The sequence below is a fragment of the Gracilinanus agilis genome, chromosome 2 (assembly GCF_016433145.1).
Source record: "Gracilinanus agilis isolate LMUSP501 chromosome 2, AgileGrace, whole genome shotgun sequence".
In the NCBI taxonomy this organism is placed as follows: Eukaryota; Metazoa; Chordata; class Mammalia; order Didelphimorphia; family Didelphidae; genus Gracilinanus; species Gracilinanus agilis.
In genome coordinates this window covers 419,133,894-419,158,815 of record NC_058131.1, presented here as the reverse complement: position 1 = coordinate 419,158,815, position 24,922 = coordinate 419,133,894, and the positions used below count along the sequence as shown (strand labels likewise).

General features: G+C 36.7%; 1 protein-coding gene across 8 annotated transcripts in view; it reads right to left on the bottom strand.

Annotated features, from left to right (window-relative positions):
• WDR20 (WD repeat domain 20) overlaps positions 1-19,371 on the bottom strand; it is a 160,865-nt gene extending 141,494 nt beyond the window's left edge. For 6 of the 8 annotated variants that reach the window (XM_044664615.1, XM_044664611.1, XM_044664613.1 and 3 more), the window contains exon 1: positions 19,123-19,371. In XM_044664615.1, the coding sequence (XP_044520550.1) occupies positions 19,123-19,371 (249 nt within the window). Of the gene's footprint in view, positions 1-19,089 lie in introns of all 8 variants that reach the window. The other 2 variants (XM_044664614.1, XM_044664617.1) reach the window with 1 other exon arrangement.
• Positions 19,372-24,922: the final 5,551 nt, after the last annotated feature.

Below are 24,922 nucleotides of genomic sequence, written 5' to 3'. Positions count from 1 at the left end.
TGCCTACCCTTTATCGCTCTTCTGTCTTGGAACCAATACACAGTATTGATTCTAAAACAAAAGGTAAGGGTTAAAAAAAATGGAACTATATTATGTATAGCCTAGACTAGGTTAGTGAAGTATTGGCATGCATGTAGAGTCAGCACTAGGGGAGGAGGACATTTTTTTGCATGACCCGCCCCTCTTATCCAGCCATTCTCTGGGTAATATAAGGAGTTCACAGGCAGCTTAAAGTTGCAGTCTGGGCATGCAAACTTGAAAACCTTCGTCAATGCTGGCCTAGACTGTGCTAGGATAAGGACTAGGAAATAGAAAATCAAAACAAATACTGTCAATAAAAAAATTTTTATTTCTGTATAAAACCATAGTTAACATTTAACTTTAACTAATAATGTCACTATGGCATGACTGGTTGTTCTTCATAGTTGAAGAGGACCAAAATGATATCACTCTGTCAGGGTCAATGTACAGGGTCTGACTGTGGCTGATTAGACCAATACAAGCTCAGAAAGTTCTTCTATCTGTCAGAGACAAATAGCCCATATGAACATTCGGGTTGGGGGTGTTAAAAGAGCTGAGACCTATTGCTACTATATAATGGCTATGTCACTTAAACCTCTCAAATGCTCCAAGTATCTCGCTTTAAGACTGTAAATTGTAAAGAGGGTACTTATTTGTACAGGTAGAATTTCTTCATTAGCTCAATGAAATAACAATGAAATGAAGTCCAGTTTCAATTCTCATCTGAATGTACAAATAAGGTATTATGATTTTAAATGGATTTATATCAAAGCCCCGCTTAAAATTTACTGGATTTCAAAGGAGGAATCCTCACTATAAAATGTCACAATTCTTCTAAATCTTCTTGAATCAGAGTATTTACTAGGCCACCTAGATAAATAAAATTTCATTCATGGTTTTTGGTAAAATTGTTTAGTCTCAGGGCAGCAAAATGGTTCAGTGGATAGAGAGCCAGGCTTAGAAAAGGGAAGTTCTGGGTTCAAATTTGACCTCAGAAACTTCCTAGCTGGGTGACCCTGGGCAAGTATTACTTAACTCCAATTGCCTGGCCCTTACTGCTCTTCTGCCTTGGAACTGATGCTTAGCATCAATTCTAAGACAGAAGGTAAAACTATTTAATCTCTAGCTTTTGAAAAATAGCCAGTATTTAAATCAGATTTTACTCAACTCACAAATCCAATAAAACGAACATTTCTTCTGAACTTAATTTATTATCTACTTTAGATCAGATATGAAAACACATCTCCAACATAATCCCCAAACTTCATTTCAGAGCAAATAATTTTAAAATAATTTCTTCAAGTTTTGTCAGCTAGCTTAGTTGATAATGTGCTACTAACAAGTTAAAAAAAAAAAGACTGATTACAGTTTTTATTACCCATTCTGGCTTTAAAAAATTTTTTTCAGTCATTTTCAGTTTTGTCCGACTCTTCATGATCTCATTTGGATTTTTTGTTTTTGGCAAAGATTCTGGGGTGGTTTGCTATTTTCTTCTCCAGCTCATTGTATAGATGAGGAAATTGAGGCAAATGGGATTAAGTGACCTGCACACACCTAATCTTGAGGCCAGATTTGAATTCAGGAAGACAAGTCTTACTGACTCTAGTCCTAGCATTCAACCCAACACTCTGCCACCTAGTTGTCCTAGCAGTTTAAAAAAAAAAGTAGCCAGTATTTAAATAAGACTTTAAGTCAATCTATAAAATTCCTTTCCCACATAGGTGAAAAGGCTAACAATACATTACTGAGAATTTTTGTTTATTGTTCAGTCATATCCAACTCTTCATGATTCCTTTCAAGGTTTTCTTGCAAAGACATGGAGTGTTTGCTTTGCCATTTCATTTTCTAGCTCATTTTACCGATGAGGAAACTGAAGCAAACAGGGTTATATGACTTGCCCAGGGTCATGCAGCTAGCTAAGTATCTGAAACCTGATTTGAACCCAAGAAGAGGAGTCTTCCTAATTCCAGGTCCTGCACTCTTATCCACTGTGCCACCTAGCTACCCATCACAGAGAATACTGAGCATAAAAAGAAAGCCTAATATTAAAATTGTGGTGTATTTATACCTGAGAATGGGGGACTGGAAGCAGGTGAAAGATGGAAGAATTATATACAGAGATAAATTAGAAAGGGGGGGAGAAGTTTTTCAGACTATAAAGACAGTGTATTACTGGACATAACCAAGATCCATAAAACTTCATAAACCTTAAACAAAATTAACTAACTCTAAGATATTCTGCTGTGGGGAGTGCTTTCCAATTTAAATGAACTAAGTTTTTTAAAAGTAGGAACAATTTCACACTCACTGCCACAAAAGTGATTGTGGTTGATGTTACCTTTCAGTCATTAAGTCATGTCTGACCCTTCATGACCCTGTATGGGGTTTGACTCTGAGATGCCATTTTCTTTTCCAGTAGATTAAAAGAGGTTAAATGACTTGCTCTGGGTCACACAGCTAGTGAGTGTCTGAGGCTAGATTTAAAATCAGGGCTTCCTACTCCAGGCCCAGTGCTCTACCACTGAGTCGCTTGGCTGCTTCCACAAAGTTGAATCTGACCTAAGCAAAAAACAGTTCCAAAAAGCATTGGGGTAAATTAATGAATGAAAGAAGAAGTGTGATTACTAAAGGTAAGGAGAGATTTAACTTCTAAGATTACTATCAGGGAAGCCAAAAAATATCACTTCAAGTTGATGTGAAATACAGATCTAGAAGGAAGTAGGTATGGGCCAGGGTGGCAATTCCTTTTTGTCCCTGTTGGTGACAATGATAATGAGCAAAATGAATAACCAAGATGAAAATAGCAAAATGAAGATGAGAGGAAGGATGCAGATGATGCATCAAGTATTCTTGACCTAGAGTTAGAGTTTAAAAATACATATTTTTTATGGTTTCTTTTATTTTAATTTAATTTACAATTTTAATTTTAATTACAATAATCCCATGTATTATGTTTTATGCATTTAAAAACATTATTCTGAAGGGCAGCTAGCAGACTCAGTGAATAAAGAGCCAGACAGAGAAGGGAGGTACTGGGTTCAAATCCAGCCTCAGACATTTCCTAGCTGTGTGACTTGGACAAGTCACTGCCCAGCCCTTATTGATCTTCTGCCTTGAAACCAATATTAAGCATTGATTCTAAGACAGAAGACAAAGGTTTTAAAAAACACATCATTCTGAGAAGGGGTCCATAGGCTTAATAACCAAAGGAGTTCATAATGCAAAAATGACCTAGAAATTCATTCTAAAATAAACAAAATTCTACAAATACCCCCTTCAAAGTATGGAAGGAAAGCTGTAGTTTGGAAAAAGTTGAGGAATAATTATAATTGCAATTCTTTAAAACTGTACATCAATTTTATGATAAAAAAATACAATTGTCCTCTATTTCACAACTATGTACTCTTAATTATCTATACTACTTTAGGTGAGGAAAGGAAGTATAGATTCCAGAAAACATTCACAAAGAACACAATGGGTATTTTCCATATATAATAGGGCAGAAAAAAAGAAATGTAAAGTAACACTGGGGAATTTCTAGTATGTACAACTCTCCCTTTTAAACCTAGAATAAATTCAATATGTAAATTTCATACCTATCCTACTTGCCTGAGTCTTTTCTGATCTTGTTCTCATTTGTACAATTTTTTAAAACATGCTTTAAATATCCTAATTTTTTCTCTACTCTTTTGGAGGGGAGGGTGTACACTGTCCCCCACCTTCCTCCTCAATTTGGGGAATAAAAAATAAATCAAAAAATGCCAAAACTCTTGTAATATACATGAATAGTAAGGCAAAACAATGGTCATGTCAAAAAATGTGTATCTTTATTTTAAACCTTGAGCCCATTACTCCTGTCAATCACGTGATCAGTTCTCTGGTTGGTTATCACACTGATTAGAGTTAGAGTGGAAGGCAGATTAAGGGAAACAATGGTCAGTGACAAAACAGGCTCTAACAGAGGGGAGAGAGGGAAAAATTTGAAGGGATAGATAAGAACAGAATGGAGGGAAATACACAATTAGCAATCATAACTATAAGTGTGACTTTGATGAACTCATCTATCAATGGATGAGGTTAACAGAGTGGATTAGAAATCAGAATCCAACATGTTGTTTATAAGAAACACTTGAAACAAAAAGATACACATAGAAATAAAATAAAGGAGTTGAAGCAAGCAAAATCTGTTTTGCTTCAGATTAAGTAAAAACAAAAATAAACCTAAATAAAAGAGAAAAACTGGGAAATGATCTTTTACTAAAAGATACCTAGGAGGCAATGAATTAATATCAATATGAACACATCCACATACACCTCAAATGGTGCCAAATTCTTACAAGAAAAGTTAAATGAGTTACAGAAGGAACTGGTAAAATTATAAGAGTGGAGAAACTCAATTTCCCTTCTCAGTCCCATAAAGATCTAACCACAAAATAAACAAGAAAGTTAAGGAAATAATTAGAATTTTAGTTAAGTTAAATATGATAGATCTCTGGGGAATACTGAATGGGAGCAAAAAGTATAGCTATTTCTCATCTTTGCAAGAGACCTTCACAAAAATTGACTGTAATTTGAATAAAAAAAAACTATGTGGCTCAGTGAATAAAAGAGCTGGGCTTGGAGCTAGGAAGCCCAGAGTTTAAATATGACCTCATACCCTTACTAGCTGTATGGCCCTGGGCAAGCAATTTAACCTTTTTCCCTTAATCTACTAGAGAAGGAAATGGCAAACCACTCCAATATCTTTGTCAATAAAACTCCAAGGACAGCCTTGTAGTCCACAGGGTCATGAAGAATCAAACACAACTGAACAAAAGAAACATTAACTGCATCTTTTACTGACCATAATGCAATAAAAATTACATTTGATAAATATCCTTTTAAGTATAGGTTGGAAATTAATTGGAAACTAAATAACTTAATCCTAAAGAATGAGTGGGTCAAAGAACAAATTATAGGAACAATATTTTACAAAAGGTAATGAGAATACCAAAATCTGTGAGATCCAGTCAAAGCATCCCACAATACTTAGGGGAAATTTTATATCTCTAAATATTTATACAAAGAGCATATCAATAGAACAGGGATGCAATTTTTAAAAAGTTAGAAACCCAACAAATTTAAAAACCTCCTATTAAATGCCAAAACAGAAATCCTGAAAATCTAAGAGCAGATGAACAAAATTGAAAGTAAAAGCAAAGAACATTAAACCAAGAATAAAACTAGGAGCAAGGATTTTTGAAAAAAAAAAAATCAAGTCATCAGTTAATTTGATTTTTAAAAAAGGAAACTAAATTCCCAACATTAAAAACAAAAAAAGTAAATTCACAACCAATGAATGAAAGCAATTAAGAGCTATTTTTCTCAATTATATGCCAATAAAATTGACAATCTAAATGAAATAGATTAATATTTACAAAAATATAAACTACCCAGATTAAGAGAACAGGAAATAGAATATTTAAATAACTATATCTTGGGAAAAGAAATTAAACAAATGATAAACGAACTCTCTAAGAAAAAAACAATCCAATAGCAGATGGCTTTACAAGTATATTCTACCTAACATTTAAAAAACAATTTTAATACTATACAAACTGTTTCAGAAACTCGTTAAAGAAGTCCTATGACGAAATATGCTTTTCACACCTAAGCTAGGTGAAGAATCAAAATAGAGAAAGAAAACTATAGATAAAATCATCTTAAAGAATATTAACTTTTAATAAATATTAAAGTTTATTTTTAAGTGTTTTAAATAAAATACTAGAAGGTGATTATAGCAATATATCACAAAGATCATACATACAGTATGACCAAGCTAGATGTATGTCAAGAATGCATGGCTGGTTCAATATTAGGAAAACTGTAAGCATAATTGACCATATTAATAATGAAAATCATATGATGCATAAATATAACACCCATTCTTATTCCCAGAAAGCATAGGAATAAATGGAGCTTTCCTAAAAATGATAAGCAGTATAGTTTCTATCTAAAATCAAGAGCAAACTGTCATGGGAATAAGCTAAAAGTCTTTCCAACAGGATCAGGGAAGGATGCCCATTATTACCACTATTATTTAATAATACTGTATAGAAATGCTAGCTATAGCAATAAGAGAAAAGAAAGAAGTCAAAGGAATTAAAATAGATAATAAGGAAACAAAACTATCATTCTTTGCAGTCAATATGATGATATACTTAGGGAACGCTAATGAACCAACTAAAAACTAGTTGAAACAATAAACATCTTTAGCAAAGTTGCAGGATATAAAACAAACCCACATAAAGTATCAGCATTTCTTCTTTCTTTCTTTCTTTTTTTTTAAATACTTACCTTCTGCCTTAGAATCAATATTGTGTATTGGTTGCAAGGCAGAAGAGTGGTAAGGGTTAGGCAATGAGGGTTGGGTGACTTGCCCAGGGTCACACAGCTAGAAAGTGTCTGAGGCCATATTTGAACCTAGGATCTCCTGTCTCTAGGCCTGGCTCTCTATTCACTGAGCCACCAACCTGACCTGGAGCACCAACATTTCTGTAAAATACCAACAAAGTACAAAAGGAAGGGATAGAAAGAGAAAATGAAAATAACCACAGACAGCATAAAATACTTGGGAGTTTATGTGCCAAAATATACACAGGAACTATATGAACACAACTACAAAACAATCTTCATACAAATAAAGACAAATCTAAATGAAAGGCAAAAATATTATTTTTAATTAAAAAAAATTTTTTTGCAAGTAAGAAAGAACATTTCAAAAGGTGGCAAACTATCACAACAAATTGTAGCCAGAACTTTTCCCCTTACAGTATGAAACCAAACCTGTCAATTCATCTACCATAATAATCTGATAAAACAAATATGATATGTAACATGAAAATACTACCTAAATTAATTTCTGTATTCGGTGCCATGGTTACTAAAGACCTGCTTTATGGAGCTAGAAAAAAATAACAAAATTCATGTGCAGGAGAAACAAGAGTATCAAGAAAATCAATGAAGAAAGAGGTCCTAGCAGTACAAGCTATACTACAACTTGTAATCATCAAAACAATTTAGTATTGCATAAGATGTAGAAAGGTTAATCAGTGTAACAGATTAGGTACACAATATACAGAAGCAAAAAACCTCAGTGCTTGATAAACTCAAAGATGTCCACTACTGGGATGAGAATTTGCCCTTGACAAACACTGATTAGAATACTGGAAAGAAGACTCAGAAAAACTAGATATAAATCAACATTGGACACTATATATACCAAGATAAGCTCAAAATGGCTACATGATTTAGATATAAATGGTGACATCATAAGCCAATTAATGGAGCATGGAAGAAATTACCTGTCAAATCTATGGATAGGGGAAGAGTGCATGAACAAACAAGATGGATTCATGGGAGGTAAAATGGATAATTTTGATTACACAAAATTAAAAATTTTTGCACAAACAAAACCAACATACCTAATATTAGTAAAGACAGATCTCATTTCTGACATACAGAGGGAAATAAGTCAAATTTATATTAGCATATATTATCCAATGATAAATAATCAAAGAATATGAATAGACGGTTTTCAGAGGAAAAAAATCCCAAGTTATCAATAAACACATAAAAATATGCTCTAAATAACTAATAATTAGATAAATGAAAATTAAAACAGCTTATCTTACTGCCATCATATTGGCTAAGATGACCAAAAAAAAAATGGAAAATGACAGATTTTGGAGGAGCTCTGGGAAAATATTTACACCAATGTACTATTGGTGGAGCTATGAACTAGTCCAAAGTATTCTGAAAAGCAATTTGGAACTCTGATTCAGCAATACTGATACTAGATCTGATACTACCCCAGAGTCCCAAAAAATGGGGGGGGGGGGGAAGGACACATGAACAAAGATATTTATAGCAGCCCCTTTTGTGGTGGCAAAGAACTAGAAACTGAGGAGTTGCTGATCAAATGGAGAATGACCGAACAAGTTATGGTGTATTAATGGGGCAGGATGATGTTGGTCCTGTTGTTTTTGAAGAGGACTAATGACATTATGGGGTGATGCCTTGACTCCTGCATGAACTGGATTCAAGTGAGGCAGACTTGCACAGTTATCCATCTTACTCTCTTCTTTTAGAGCCATTGGAAATCTAGTGGCAAGATATGACTGGTGATGGCCTGGGGTGCAGTGTGATCTTCGCATCTTCAATGTCTGACCATGCCTAAACAATGCACAGCACCTGCTTCAGCTGCCTTTAGGGGCATTGGAACAAACTGTCCTCATTTGCCCATTCCATTGAGGGAACTCTAAGGAGTATGGGTATTTAAGGGGTACTAGCAGTTCTGATATGAGGGCTTGCTTAGCCCTTTTCAGGGTTGCTCATTCACCTTTGGTGTCCACCTCATTTCTATAACTCCAAGAAGCATGCACACTGGCCACACCCTAGCAAAACACCTGGACAGATAGGCTAAACCAGATTGAGGATAAACTGATAGGCCACAAACCCAATGTGAATAATTCAATGGAATACTATTGTGCTGTAAGAATCATGTAGGGGGATGGTTTCTCAAAAATCTAAGACAACTCATATGAACAAATGAAGTGGGCAGAACCAAGAGAACAATTTAAACAGCAATACTGTAAAGGAAATCAACTTGGAAAGTTGATCAACACAATGGCCAGCCACTCCAAAGGGCTCATAGGAGCTGATAGCCTCAAAGTAAAGACTAAAACGTATTTTCTTCTTTCTTTTTCTTTTCTTTTTTTTTTTTTTTTTGATGTGGCTAGTGCAGGATTTTTTTTTTACCTGACTGTATGTTCATAATAAGTTTTGTTTTTCGAGTGTGGAAGGAAAATAGAATATGGAATTTAAAATAAAATAGAATTTTTTAAAAAATCATCTTACTGTCTGAAAGTCATGACAAAAAAAATAAGCCTTTGGTGTCCACCTCATTTCTATAACTCCAAGAAGCATGCACACTTGAAATATATATATATTTCAAGAACTTAAGAGTTCAGAGCTTAACTTAACAGTTAACTGTTCAGAGCTCTTAGAACCAAAGAGAAAGTAGAAATTCCACTAATCACATTCTAAAAGAACATTCCCCCCCCCCCCCCCCTCCACTGAAAAAGTCTCAGGGACATTACAGCCAAAGCCAAGGCTTCTACAATCAGAAGAAAAAAAAAAATAAGAAAAGCAGCCAAAAAAGAAAAATTCAAGTCCTGAGAAGTTACAATAAGAAACATCAATGATTCAGTGGCCATCAGTATAAAGGAGCAGAGATCTTAGAATTAAGATACCGTGAAAAAATAAAATCTAAGCTAACAAAGAAGAATAATTAACCCAGAAAAACTGAATATAATTCTAACAGGAGAAAAAAATGACCTTCTAAGCATTCCTGATGAAAAGCTGAGAGCTAAAGAGAAACTTTGAATATAAGCACAAGAGAAACACAAAAATGTAAACATGAATAAGCAACAAATAACTAAAAAAAATAAAATGTTTACAATTAGAAATTGGGAGATGATAACTATATCCCATATTATAGAGTCAGGAGATTAACAGTGATTCAACAAAGAGGACTGAGAAAGAGGAAGGCTGAAGTGAGTATCCAGGAAGAAGAGGATCAAAAAATAGATGAAGAAACCCCAAGAAGTTTGAAGACTGAAAAAAGGTCATTATATTTAATAGTAAAGAATTCACTAGCAACCTTAGAGACTGAACAGTTTTAGATTAGTGGTGGTGCAGGAGGCTAGACTGAATGGGTTTGAGATGTAATTGAGTAGCACAGGAAATATTGATATGAAACATTACAATAATTTGGAATAAAGAATGAGACAACAATAGTTTGAGGGTATAACGGGCACTGAAGAGTTTTTAAGTATGTTTATAGGTGTGGAGGAAGGAGTAGAGGTAAGATATCAGACAAACTCCTGAAAGACAAGGGAGAGGATAGAATCAATGATAGATGATGGAGGTTAGGACTGGCAAGAAGAGTTTCCTCTTCTTCAGCGAGGAGAATAAAGAAAAGATGATAAAGTACGTGAGTTAACAACAGAGGCATCTATATCCTCAGTAGTTACTAAGGAAGAGAAATCCACGACACAATGGAAAGACCACTGAATTTGTTATCAGAGGACCTGGGTTCAAATCCTAACTATGTCAATTTATTAACTGTATGATGGGAACAAATCACTTAACATTGTTGGGTCTCAATTTCTTGACCTATAAAATAAGCTATTTGGACTAGATGACCTCTCAGTTCTTTTAGCTCTAAATCTTGGGATCTCCTAAAAAGAGAGGTAGGAAAAGCATTGGGATCTCCTGAAGAGACAGTATAGAATAGCTACTTGAGGGAGTCAGAAAGAATAAAAAAATACGTTTTTTTTCTGCAGCAAAAAGGAGGCTGGGGTAATAAAGAATGAGGATTTATAATGAACTTATTTTGTGCCAGATAACTTTACAAATATTATCTTATTTGATCTTAAAAGTAATTCTATGAGATAGATGCTATTATTGCCCCCATTTTACAGTTGAGGAAACGGAGGCAAACAAGTGGTGAAGTGATCTCTAAATCCAGGCTCTGCCAGCAGAAGGCCTACTTGAGATCAGAAAACATGAGTCTGGTGAAATGGGTCAAACAGTGATGCTACTCCCTCTAGCCACGTTTAAGAATAGGAGTGAGAAAGGCAGAGTGGGAAATGATGCGGGGTTGAAGACTGTCAGGAAAGAGATGGCAGAACAAAAGGAAAGACTTTTAAAACCCTTAATAACCTGACCCCTTCCAATCTTTCTAGTTTTGTTCTTTACTCTCTTCCCTATTTTCTATAATCCAGTAAATACTGGCCTACTTACTGTTTATCTCCTGACTTCATGTATTTAAAAAAAAACCATTACTTTCTGCCTTGGTATCAATTCTAAGACAGAAGAGGGGCAAGGGCTAGGCAATTGGGATGAAGTGACTTGCCCAGGGAAAAAGAGCTAGGCAGTGTCTAAGACTAGATCTGAATCTAGGACCTCCCATTTCAGGCCTGGCCCCACAACCACCTAGCTGCCCCTCCATATATTTTTAATGGCTTTCCCCTGGGCCTGGAATGGTTTTCCTTCTCACCTCCAATTCCTGGATTCCTTTCCTTCCTATTTTCAGCTAAAAATCCATCTCCTGCAAAAGTCCTTTCCTGGTACCACTGTATAACTCTAGTGCCTTTCTTCTGAGATCACCTCCAATTTGCACAACATGTAACCTTGCATGAACATAGGTGTTTGCATATTGTCTCCCCCATTAGAATTCTTGAGTCATAGGTGGATGACAGTGCATAGTTAAACTGGTTGGTCAACTACAAGGTCATGACTGAACAAAGGAAAAGAAGGCAGAGACAGGGTGAGGAAGAGGAAAAGAAAGAAGGAATGGAGGTTAGAGAGGATAAAGGGGTTTAGGAATTAGAGGGAGAGATAGATTAGGATTAGGATCAGATATGACAATACCCTCAGAACTAGCAAATAATGCACAAAAAAGAGGAAGTTTTCCCCAAGAAATACCAAGCAGAAATCATTAAATTTAATGAACTATAAACTGCAGAAAAGAAAATAACTCAATAGCCTCGTTATTTATTTTCCATTCCAAGCAATCTGAATTTTACATTTCCATGAAATTGGCAAATTTGGAAGCTATCACCAGACTCCTAAAAATCTGCTAATAAATCGTGACCCTTGCCTAAGGCTTTGACCAGAATATAAGATTTAATACCAATTTCCCAAATTAATTTTGTAATAATAAGATTTTAAGATGGAGTTTCGGACTTTATATCCTTATGCTTAGTAACACACTGGCTGATATAATCAGGGAAGTTCCCTATTTCCTCTTGTCTGCCTCCTAGGTACTAAGAATCCTATGATATCATTAATATTCTATCTCTGTCTTCTTTCTCTTGTCTCTCTTATATACTCTCTCCCCTCTCTTCTCTTTCTGTTTCTCTCTCCCTTTCTTTCTGTCTCCTCTCTCCACCCTTCTTTTCTCCCCTTTCCTGTTCCCTCCCCTTCTCTCTCCAAGGTCAAAGAACCCAAGATAATATTTTTTAAAATCCTAAGCCTAATTTAAATGATCCAGTGATCCTGCCTCAGACACCTGCTACCATTGAAACAAAAAGCCTTAGATTTGAAAGATATATTTGGGGGCATTTGGTAAAATTTAAAAAAAAAAAAATAAGGAAAGCAGGATTGAGATATTCCTTCATTATTTTGCAACAAGGTATTGGGAATTTTGCAATTTATTAAGGAATAAATCATACATATCACATAAAAATGAATGGGAGAGAGCAAAGGTAATCCTAGTAATTATTTATCAATAGGATCCCTCACTGCCTTAGAATGACAGAATCCTAAAGAGGCCTTAGAAGTTATCTAGTTACACCCAAAGAAGGAATTCCTCTTCAGCATCCTTGTAAGTGCCAATGTCTTCTCTGCTTAAAAATTTCCAAAGAAAGGAAGCTCATGACTTAATAAGCAAGGGAGCTAGGTCTATTCTAGGGGCAACATCAACTGTGGGAGTGTTATAGCTGCTACTTTATTCCAACTCCAAATTTGTCCTTGGGAGCTAAATCTGAAGCTGCTTTCATTGCAGGTAGCTAAAATCACACCCCTATCAAAATTGAAGAGACAATGGGCTTTAGGTCTTTAAAAAAAAGCAACAGTAAAATTTATGATAAACTTGAAGCATGTATTGTAAACTGATCTTCATGCTAGATTAGTATAAGTTATAACTTTTGAAGCATTTTAAGGTGTACAAAGGACTTTACACATTATATCATTTGATCCTTTAAACAACTGTGTGAAGGTAAGTGCTATTGTCCCCATTTAATAGATAAGAAAACTGAGGCCAAGAAAGAGAAGGCAGCTATTAAGCATCTGAGGCAGAATTCAAATTCAAGTCTTCTGACTTCTGGTCGTGAACTCCATCCACTATTCCACTTAGGTGCCTCAAAAGCCTACTAACATGGAGTTTTAGAGTTGAACTTCCCACCCAATGCAGGAATCACTAAAAAATGAACATCTATTGGTAAGACTCTTTTAAAAACATTTATTCATATTCCTTAGGATGTTTTATACAATATTATAGATGGAGCCTTAGCTTTTCATAATTTTAGGGAGTTGATCAGGATCACACAGCCTATCTATCTATCTATCTATCTATCTATCTATCTATCTATCTATCTATCTATCTATCTATCTATCTATCAGAAAAGATATGCTCCATCATGCTGCCTCTATCTAAAAGTAGAGTCAAAACAGAAGACATTCCCTTACTGATGCTATGCTGATAATAAATTTTACCATCAGACATTAAATATGCAAAATTGTCTATTTTAAAGTTTAAATGATCATTATTTGATTTATTAGAAACAGCAAAGTTTATGAATACTTTTTCCTAAAGCTTAACTATTATCTAAAATAAATATGTATATTTAAATTTTTTTCATTTTAATTATTATGAACTTGACGAACTTCAACAAACATAAACATTTCCTTATACAAAGATGAGGAGAAAAGACCATAGTGAATCCCTGTTACAGGTTGTATAAGATTTTTTTGGAGGGAGGATATATTTTTAAGTTAAAATTGTAATTCCAACTCTATACTGCTTGTCCGTGTCTATCATGTTACTTCTGCTCTCTTATTTTTAAAGTTTATGCCTTACTAAAGTATGGTGCAACATTACAAAACCCAAGTATACTTAACAAACCCATTTTTATACAAATCTAATGCTCAGAGATAAAAATTAATCTAAAGAAAATTTTCCCAAAGGTATGCTGTTAGCTATTCATTAGACATTAATCTGATAGGAACTATAGCATAATAGGAAATAGTATATAAAATTAGTTTGAGACAAGCTACTCTATTTCCTTTATTTTTTTAAACCCTTAGCTTCCGTCTTAGAATCAATATTGTGTATTGGTTCCAAGGCAGAAAAGTGGTAAGAGTTAGGCAATGGGGGTTAAGTGACTTGCCCAGGGTCACATAGCTAGGAAGTGTCTGAGGCCAGATTTGAACCTAGGACCTCCCATCTTTAGGCCTGGCTCTCAATCCACTGAGCCACCCAGCTGCCCCCTAATCAATTTACTTTTTGATGAAATTCCATTATTTCATTTTCTCTCATTCTACAACTTTCAAGTTCAAAGTCAATTTGCTATCTCTCAATACTATAAAAATGTAAGCTAATTTGAAAAATTATTATATATAACTATAAATTGTTTTAAGCACTGATTCAGTATCATGTTACTACTGAGTAAATTTTTTTAATTTAAAATAACTAATAAAAGAAGATATCTTTAATCAAAGTGGTTAATTTACATAATACTTCTTCTGAAGTAAGAAATTATTTTAGAGCTCATTTCAACACAGTCAGAAGATTATCATTTGCTACAGTTCCAGGGCCCTATTTCCAATAAATATGCTTTGATTTGGGCCTAATCAAAACAGTCTGGGAAATTCTAATTTCATTTTCAGTTATACCTGCCATATTAAATTTGCTTCTATTCCACTACTTCTGAGTTTAAAATAACTTAGTTTTTAATGTAAATACTAGTAACGTACACACACAAAAATAAAAATCTATATACAAGTTATATATATCTAAAGTCAGTGACTGATTCCTACTTATATTACCAATCAATAAGCATTTATTAAGTATCTATTATGAGATAGGTATTCTAAACTCTAAGGATACAAAGTCAGAAGTGACAGATTCTCTACTAACCAGAAGATATGTACATATATAAAAAACATATATAGAACAAATATAAAATGAATACAAGATAGTTGTGGGAATGGAGACATAAGCAGCTGGGGATGGATGAGTGCATAAAGAAAGGCTTTATGTAGAAAGTGGTGCTTGGCTTGAAAGAAATGAGGAATTCCAAGAGGCCACTGTGAGGAAGGAGTGCATTCTAGACATGAGGCATAGCCAATGCAATGTCAAAAAGATGAAAGATACATGAAAACAGCAAGGAGGCCAGTACAGCTGGACTGGAAAGTGTGGGAGGGGTATAAAGTATAAGAAGGTTGTAAAGAAAGGAAGAAGGTATGTTATACAGAGTTTCAACTGCCAAGCAGTAAAGTTTATAGATCTAAGAGGTAAATGGGAGTCCCTGAAGTTTACTTAAAGAGTCACAGTCAGACCTGCCCTTTAGGAAAATCATTCTGGAGGTTATGTGAAGTAAGAAGTGGAATAGGGATAGTCTTTAGGTAAAAACACCAAATAAAATGCTACTGAAGAAGTGAAGACTACACATAAAAGTCTATAGAACAGGGGGAAACATGAGAGATGTATTGTACAGAGAAAAGAAGTTTCAAGAAAGAGCATTTAGAAATCATTCACAGTTAGTGTGCATGACATGGATGATGAACCAGGGAAAAAAGGTGAGAAGGAAAGACCAAACAACTAGAACTAAAAAAGAGCAGTATCATGAAAATCTAGAGTACTTTCAGGAACTACACAATATCTAGAACATAGAAAGTGATTAATAAAATTCTTGATGATTGATTGAAAAGAGAAAGTAGACAGCAGGAGAGGGAAATCAACAGTATCAATGCTGCCAAGAAAATGAGAAGTCATTAGATTTACTTAGTAAGAGATCTTTGGTTAACTTCAGAGACCATTTTAGTTGGGTCAGAAACTAGGCTGAAAAGGGTTCAGAAAAGAGAGAAGTAGTAGAGGTAAGAAAATGGTGTTTTCAAAGAATCTGATTAAGAAAGGTAGAGAGAGATAGAGGACAGAGAGTAATAGGATGGCAGATTTAGTGGAAAATTTCTAAGGATAGGAAAAACCTGGGCATATTTGTGGGCAGCAAGAAACAGTCAATAGTACAAGATTGAAAAACTCTTATTCTAAATTTGTAAAATAACTGCCTAGCCAACCCTTCTCATGAAAATTATGCCCTAAGTTCAGAGGTGTTTTAATATTTCATTCAATTACTAACACAAGGTTTGGCTTAGTTTAAAAATAAAGTTTTAGTTGTCATAAAAATGGGCTAAAGTTATTCCTTAATAATACATCATATGCCAGTTTATCATCCATGAAAATGTCAGTATATTAGCACCAAGATCTTCATAAACTCTGCTAAATATTAGTCAATGTTTCAAGTGTTCAAAAATACTCTACTTCTAAAATTTTGATTAATCTATCAAAACTGAAAATTCTAGATCTGAATAAATGCTGGACATTTTAGATCCTTTGTAGAAAGGATCAATTATCCAAATAATTCAAAGTATTAAACCAGTTTCTTTTAAAGAATATTTTTAAATCTTAATAAACTGACAAAAGAGCTTGACCCAGATAGAAGAAAAAGTGGTGAAATGTCAAGTATGTTAGATGTGTAATCAGGAGTCTGAGATTCAAATTTTGCCTCAGATATTTACCAGCTATCTATTGCCAGGGGCAAGTCGCTATACCCAGGGAACATCAGTGTTCCCATCTGGAAAATTGGGTATCAATCATACTTTATAACGCACAGGGTTGTTCCAAGGAAAGCACTTTGAAAATTTTGAAGTACTACATAAATGTTGATAACTATATAGAAACATGAAATAAGCTGCAAATTCAGATAATTAAGCAGAAATTTGTTATTTTACAATGATTGTAATTGAAATGAAATTTCATGAAATGAAATGCCCCACAAAATAGTATGTGGAGAGCTAAATAAAAGAAATATTCTAAATTAGCATCAAAATATAAGTATGTTCATGTAGGGAAGGGAAGGAGGTGGAGAAAGGAATAAACATTTACATAGTGCTTACTCTGAGGCCTTATCTGAACTCAGGTCTTCCAGAGTTCAGGTCCAGTGCTCTATTCACTGCACCACAACCAGCTTCTATTTTTTGCAAAAGCAACTTCTATTTTAAAAAAATTACTTAAGAACTTTTAAGGACAGTTTTGCACAACTTTCTTTAGTATTGCCACTCTGTAAGAAAGGTTAGTATCACCCTTAATAAGAACTATCACTGAAAATATCATTCTTGATCATAGACCCTTTTTTATGATGTAAACCAAGACTGATTAGATCAGGTTTCCTACTAGAGAGCTTCAGAAAGAGAAGTTTCAAAGAGTGAAAAAAAAGCTAACACCTAAAGTAACAAGCTATTTTAATTGATACCAGTTTAAATTAAAATTAAGATTTGTCTCTTTTTTTGTGCTTTGTATCTAAAAAATACATTTTAGCAATTAAAACTTTGAAACTATTTGACAAGAAAGCTGATCCTTATAGTCCTGGAATCAAAATCAAGATGGCAGTTTCCTGTTTGAATATTACTCTTCATATTTGTAACCTTTCCACTTATTGTCTCTGAGAACTTCACAGTATTTTAACAGTATAAACTCATTGTGTGCAATATGTTCACAACTACTCATCTTTTACTACTCATTTTTTTTTAAGGAAGAGGGGTTATAAGCGAAACAACTTGGGAGGCAGCTGGGTAGCTCAGTGGATTGAGAGCCAGGCCTGGAGCTGCAAGGTCCTAGGTTCAAACCTGGCCTCAGACACTTCCCAGCCATGTGACCCTGGGCAAGTCACTTGATCCCCACTGCCTACCCTTACCACTCTTCTGCCTTAGAGCCAATACACAGTACTGACTCCAAGACATAAAGTAAGGGTTTAAAAAAAAAAGTAAGTGAAACAACTTGGCAAAGATCATCCAACAAGTCAGTGACAAAGCTGGGAACAAGACTGAAGTAATGGTTTTTCCCCAACTGACTTTTTTTCAGTATTTTCCATCACATTCTGACCACAATCAGAAACACTACCAAAAACATTTCAGATAAATTAGCATACCCACCACATGACCTGCAATACTGAAATGAAAAAATACCGTACTTGTATATAATGCATTTATTTGCAGAATTATTTCCTCCTTATTGATTATTTGAATATTTGAAAATAACTAATAATAAAAATGAGCATTTATCAAATTTGTTTCATAATCTTGCACGGATTATATGTAGAAAGTCCACTATTTTCTCTTCTAATAGCAAATTCAAAGATCTATTTTGAAAGGACAAGAGGTATATAGTAACATAAATGAAAGCTCTAACAAATTGTTTTTTTTTTTTTAAGGAGAACATGCTTGAGGATGATTGTATGATCTAAAGAAAAGTAATTCTTTACATTACTTGCCATGAAAAGGAGGGGAGTAAATGAAGTAGCTTTTCAGACCTTCATGGTTTAAGGTCTGACTTCTCTGACAGGAATAGTTCTAATACTCTCATGCTGAACTCTTATCACCAGCCAAAATAATAAAGCTGACTTGGTTCCTCAATGTAAATCTTAGCCTATCCATAGACTAGAAATAGGCAAGATACAACCTTTAATGATCTTTCCTAGGGAAAGATTCGCTTCCATGCATTCTATCGCTGGAGACAGCGACAGCTGCCCTCCCTACAATGCTTGGAAATAGAAAGTGTTAACACCCGAGCCACAGACTTGACTCCTAGGAAGTGCGGCAGCAGGTGGATCAGCCCCCAGTCGCCGAGCCCCCACCCGCGTCCAAGAGGCTCCTTTCGGACTTCGAGCAGAATCCTGCTTCTCAGCACGGGTTCCACTTGACTTACAATCCTCACCCAATCACCCCGTGTCTCTTATCTTCTTGGAGAAGGGGGAACCCCACAAGCTCTCAGTCCGGCAGGGGCAGGCGCAACCCCCACCCCCTAGCCCCTTTCCCAGGGACTCCGCAGGCCCTTCTCCATGCTTGTCACCCAACCTGACAGAGCTGGGGTGGAGGAGGGTGGGGTGAGGAGAGGCGGACACCTGAAGGGGGGGGGGGGGTTGGCTCCCAGGACCGGTCGCGACTCCTTCCCCCAGCGCCAGACCCACAAACCCCTCCGTACCCTACACACCCCCTTTCTCTCCATCTCCCCCCTCAAACCCCTCGCCGAAGCGCAGAGGTGAGGAACTCTCAAGTGGAGTTGCCGGCCCACTCCGAAGTGAAGCCACCGCCGCCGCCGCCTCCTCCCCGGGTCGGGTCACGTCACCCAGTCCTGTCCCGTCCCCCGCCGCCCGCGCTGGTGTCGCTGCCCCTACCCCCAGCCCCAGTGGGCCCCGGCGCCGGCTGGGTCAGTACCTTGCGGACCCCCTTGTAGATGTAGAAGTAGAGCTCCCGGCCCACATTGAAGCAGAGGCGGTCGCCGTTGCCAGACTGGTCGTTAAGGTTGACGAAGGAGACGCGCACGGGGTTGGACCCCTGCGAGTTGAAGGGCACCCGGTTGGGCCGGCTGTACTCCGAATGAGGCAGCAGCTTGTAAAGACCTTCCCGGGTGGTGAACTGGGTCTTAATCTCGTTCATCTCCTTCCCTCCTCCCTCCGTCGCCATCTTGGAAAGCAGCGTTCATCCTGCCCCAAGTGCCCGGATTACAACCACTGCGCAGGCGCCGTGCTTTACTTTCCCAGAGGCTCCCCCCTCCTCCTCTTTCACCCCGCCTTCCTTCTCACCCTCCCACTCTGGTTGCTCCCAACCGAGTGTGGCAGAGACGGGGAGAAGGGAGGGCTTGTTTATAGCTCGTTTGCGCAGGCGCGACCACCTCCCGGGCTCAGCTTGACATCCGCTGGCTGTCCCAGACTTAGTCGTGGGCTCCGGCCCGGGCGTCCGGGTATCCGAGAGCCGCTGCCACCGCCACCGGCGAGGTGAGGGGCCCCGGGTGGGGGGGAGGCCGAGCCACTGCTGTCGCCTCAGCGCAGACCAGACCGGGGTTGGAGGTAGGAGTGATGCTGGGTAGGAAAGGCCGAGGCTGGGACAGAAGCCGTTAGGGAACTGGAGCGAGGGAGGCCGCTGGAGCCTAGCTCCCGACTGGCCTGAAGGGACCGGGATCTGCCAGTGTCTCTGCCTGCACCCGAGTAGAAAGGCGAGCGCCCTGGATTTGGAATCAGGAACTCTCGAACTGTGTAGTACTTGGTGACCTTGACGACCCAGTCACTTTTCAGTCTGGGTCAGGTGAGATGCTCTCGAGAGGAAGACACCTCTGACACCACTTGATCTCTGACCACTTTCACTTAATTTCAAACCCTTTAAAACATTTTTTTCCCCTTTGGACCGGACCTTCTATGATTTTTATTACTGTAAAGAATTCTTGGTGAGGACACTCCCTCTACCTATGCGAATCTGCAACTGCCCTGTGTTTATTGACTTATTAAAGAGTTGCCTGTGGCATTGTCAGTTTTAAATGACTTGGCCAGGGTCTCACAGCCAGTGGGAGTCAGAAAGGGAGTTAAGGCCAGATCTTTTTAACCTTATTTCATTTCTTGCTGTAGGCATTTAAATGCTTGTTGCTTGCTAATTGCCTTTCAACCTGTAAATTTCATTAATTCTGATGATAACTAGCATTTATCTGACTCTTTAAAGTTTGCAAAGTGCTTTATGTATATTATCTCATTTTATGCTCACAACCAGGAGAGGTAGATGCTATCTGAAACAGACAGAGATTATGACCTGCTTAAGGCCACACAGCTAGAAAGTATTTGACACAGGATTTGGACTAAGGTTTTCCTGACTCCAGGTCCAAGACTTAACCATTGCACCACCTAGTTTCCTTAGTCTTCCATTGGAACGATCTGATGGTCCCCTTTGACACTCTGGTGAAGTCTATGGACTACTTCTTAAAATATTTTTTAAATGCATAAAATAAAATACATAAGATTACAAAGAAAACCAATTATTTGAAATAGTTATCAAAACAAATTTGAAAAGAAAAATGAGTTTGGGCTCCTCTCTGCTGTTTATCCCTTGTTCAAACTCCTTGAGTTGGGAGGATGATTAATGAATCATGAATTTTTGGGCTCTATATTTGAGGAAAGGCCTGTAAAAAGCTGGCTTTTGTCTTGAAATGGCCAAGTAGAATGGGAAGGGACTGTAAATCATTCCAGAGGAGGAATGGTTGAACCAATTAAGAATATGTAGATTGGAGACAATTTATAGAACATGATAGATGGCTGTCTTCAGTTACTTAAAGGGAAAGATGTGGCATATGGGAAAGCAGTACTCAGTGTTTTCTTTAAATCATCCCCAAGCTGCTTCCCAAAACAAAGACCCATCTTTTTTTTTTAACACAAACATTATTTTAGCTGAGGCATGAAGTATTCTGAAGAATAAAGTTAAAGTTCACAAAGGGAAATGGTAAAGCTCTTGTTTGACCTAAAGAGGACATATATCTACTGGGAATTGGCATAAATATTATCAGAGAAATGTCCAGAAAAGACCATGGATGTCACTTGGCAAGAGCAAAGGATCTAGAGGAAAATATACTCTGCTAGACTCCCAGTCTCCTTGGTTGGCCTGCTTGTGGAGGATCTGGTTGAGAATCACTCAATTGACAGTTTTGCCTTTCACCTGAAAGTTTATTTAACTTGTTAAAACATTAGAGAGTTGTTAACACATTAGAGAAAGAATAAAAAATAAACTGGATGCCCAATTCCTGAATGTTTTATTATTACTCTGGGTTCATGAGTATTTCTTCTTTTGAATTTTAGCCTCTACTACCTGAAATAAACCTTTAAATTATCTAATTGTTCAGCATTAGTCAGAAGAGATACATTCATTTCTAGAGGAATGTATATAACTATAACCATGAATTGTTGTCAATAAAATGTAAAAAGTAATTTCTTTTATAGAGACATGGACAATAACTAGAAAGCCAGCCTTAAAATCCAAAAGATCTGGTTTCAGCTTTGACATAAGTTGACTTTGTGACCCTAAACAAGTTACCACATATTTATATGCCATCTTCTCCACTGTGTGAGCTCCTTGAGAGAATGGACTGTCTTTTGCCTTTCTTCAAATCTCTAGAACTCAGCACAGTGCTTGGCACATTGTAGGTGCTTAATAAATACTTGATAACAACTTAACTTCTTAGTATCCCAGGCAACTAATACTATTAAGCTGCCAAGCAGTTATCCATCTATAATCAGTCAGTAAGCATTTATTAAAATACCTACTCTGCCAGGAATGAGGTGGATGCTGGCAATGCAAAGACATAAATTAAATAATCCTTATCCCTTTTTTTAATCCTTACTTTTTTCTCAGAATTGGTATGAGTTCCAAAGAAGAGTAGCAAGGGTTAGGTTATTGGGGTTAAGTGACTTGCCCAGGGTCACACAGCTAGGTAGTTTCTGAGTTCAGATTTGAACCCAGGACCTCCTGTTTCTAGCTTTGTTTGTGTATCCACTAAGCCACCTAGGTACCCCAATAGGCCTTACTCTTAAGAAACTTACATTCTCTCAAGGGAGATGAAGTATACATTTAATGCGTACAAAACAAATGCCAGGTAATTTTGAAGGAAAAGCCTTAGGAACTGGCAGTCAGGAAAAGCTTCATGGTATTTCAACCGATCTAATAGGCAGGAGGTAAGAAGGGAGTACATTCCAGAAATGCAGGTGGGGAACAATATGCAGAGGTAAAGAAGCAGAAGATAGAATATTGTATTTGGGCAAAAGTGCTCAAAGCAAGGCCAATTTGGCTGGTCTGAAGAGTACACAAAGCTCCCCTTCATATACATATTAATAATAAAGCTGGAAAGGTAGATTGGAGGCATGTTTTGAAGGATTTCAAATACCAAACAAAGCAATTTATTTTTTATCCCAGGGCAGTAGGAAGCCACTAAAGTTTTTTGAGCAGGGAAGTTGTATTAGTTATACCTTGCTTCAATAACGTCACTTCAGCAGTGAAGGATAAGTTGGAAATGAAGCAAGGAGACCAAGTTAGAATTCAGTAGTCCAAGTGAGAGGTGAGGAGGCCCTGATGAGGGTGGTTATTTAGTAAGAGAAAAGAAATGTTAAGAGATGTTTTAGAGATAGAATTGAGAAGACTTAACCACTTGTTGTGTATGTGAGGTAAAAGAGTGAGTCTGCAGAGATGTCTTAGAGTGTCTGGAAGTGTGGTGATGCACTCAGCAGAAAGGGAGAAGTTTGGAAGAGTGAATTCGGGGTAGGGGAGAATAATAAATAATAAATTCTATTATGGATATATTATATTTGAGAGGCTGATAGAAAAATTGAAAAAATATGCAAAAACCCATAGATAGCGCAAATCTGGTGTTCCAGATAGTATAGCTGGATATATACATCTGGGAATCAGCTCTGTAGACATAACAGCTAAATCAGTAGTCCCTTCTTTCTTCACTCCTAAAATAAAAAAAGTCTCTCCTTTGTAAATAACTAAACATTGTCTCATTGACCATGTCTAAAAAAATGATGTCTTATTCTGTACCTGTAATACATCACCTCTGGTCAAGAGATGGGAAGCATGTTTTATCTTCAGACTCTAGAGTTGCTTTTGGCCATTGTGTTGATCAGAACTCTTAAATCTTTCATAAGCTGTTTTTCTTTACAATATACACTGACTATGTAAATTGTTCTCCTGATTTCTGCTCAGTTCACACAAGTTCTCCCACATTTTATGAATCCATCCTATTTCTTATGACACAATAGTATTCTATCATTCTTCTGTACTATAGTTTGTTCCATTCCCCAGTTGATGGGCATCCTTTTGGTTTCCACTTTTATTAACTACACCAAAAAATGTAGCTATTAATATCATTGTACATATGCATTCTTTCTCTTTTTCTTGTATCTCTTTGGGGTATAAACCTAATAATGACTCAAAAGAAATACAGTTAGAGACTATGGGGATTCCACATTCATCTCTAGAATGGCCATGCCTATTCACAGTGCTGCATTCATGTGCCTCCATTTGTGTAAATTACTTCTAACAATTATCATTTTTCTTTCTTGTCACTTTTGCAATCTAATAAATTTGAAGTAGACAGCTATAGATATATACAATGAGAATTCTTATTTAGAATGATGATCCTAAGGCACTGACATTTTGGATCTTCCAAAAAGGTTTCAGTTATACTCATAATATTCTTAGTAGTTTAGGAAACTGTAGTAATAAAATAAAATTTCAAAGGCAAAAGTTGACCAAGGATTCTCTAATCAACCCTTAGTTAACCAGAAATTCAATTATTTAGAACCCTCAAAAGAAATGTATAATGTTGAAGCCCTGCATCCCACCCCTTTTTAAATAATCTGTTCTTTAGTTCTTTTTCTGTGAATTCTCATATACTAAATTAAATTCAATAAACATTTAAGTGCCTACTATTTATCAGGGATTGTGCTAAACTTTGAGGATACAAATAGTAAGAAGACAGCCCCTGACCTCAAGGATCATACAATCTAATGGGGGAAGACAACACACAAAAGGAAGCTGTAAATGGGAAAAGATACAAGGAGGTACCTGGCATAGGGGCATGACTCATGTTCCCTGGAGTCCAAACCAAGTAAAAATGCTAATGAAAATGGAATGTTAACTGGAAAGTTCAGATCCCAGTTCTCTATAAAGGAATGCTTTGGAAGGAGTTTAATGTTCCAACCTCTAGCCCTCTGATCTGAGAGGAGAGGAGACAGAGAGAATTGAGAAGGTACTGATGATCCACAGCAGAATCACTCAGCATGATGAGTTTTCAGGTGATCAGCTTATCCTTTGTGTGCCATGATGGAAGTAAGGGAGTTTGGAAGAAGGTGGATTTAGGGGCAGGGTATTATGTATTAAGATCTGTGATATGTGTTTCAACTAAAACTGATCCATACTCACTAATCCTGTGAGTCTCACTCTATCTCACCCAAATGAGCTTCTTTGGAGTCCAAACCAAGCAGAGCTCTTCTCATAGTTTTGATTTCTATGTTGATGACTAAATTGTGCTCCCTTGACCTCTCATTTGAGCTTCAATTGCTTAGCATCTCAAACTCAACATGTGTAAAACAATTTTCCTCTACAAACCATTTTCTCTGGATTTCCCTTTTTCTCTTTGTGATTACTAAGCTTGCCAACTAGGTAATATATAGCTGGAATAATGGTAAAGAAGTTAGTTACT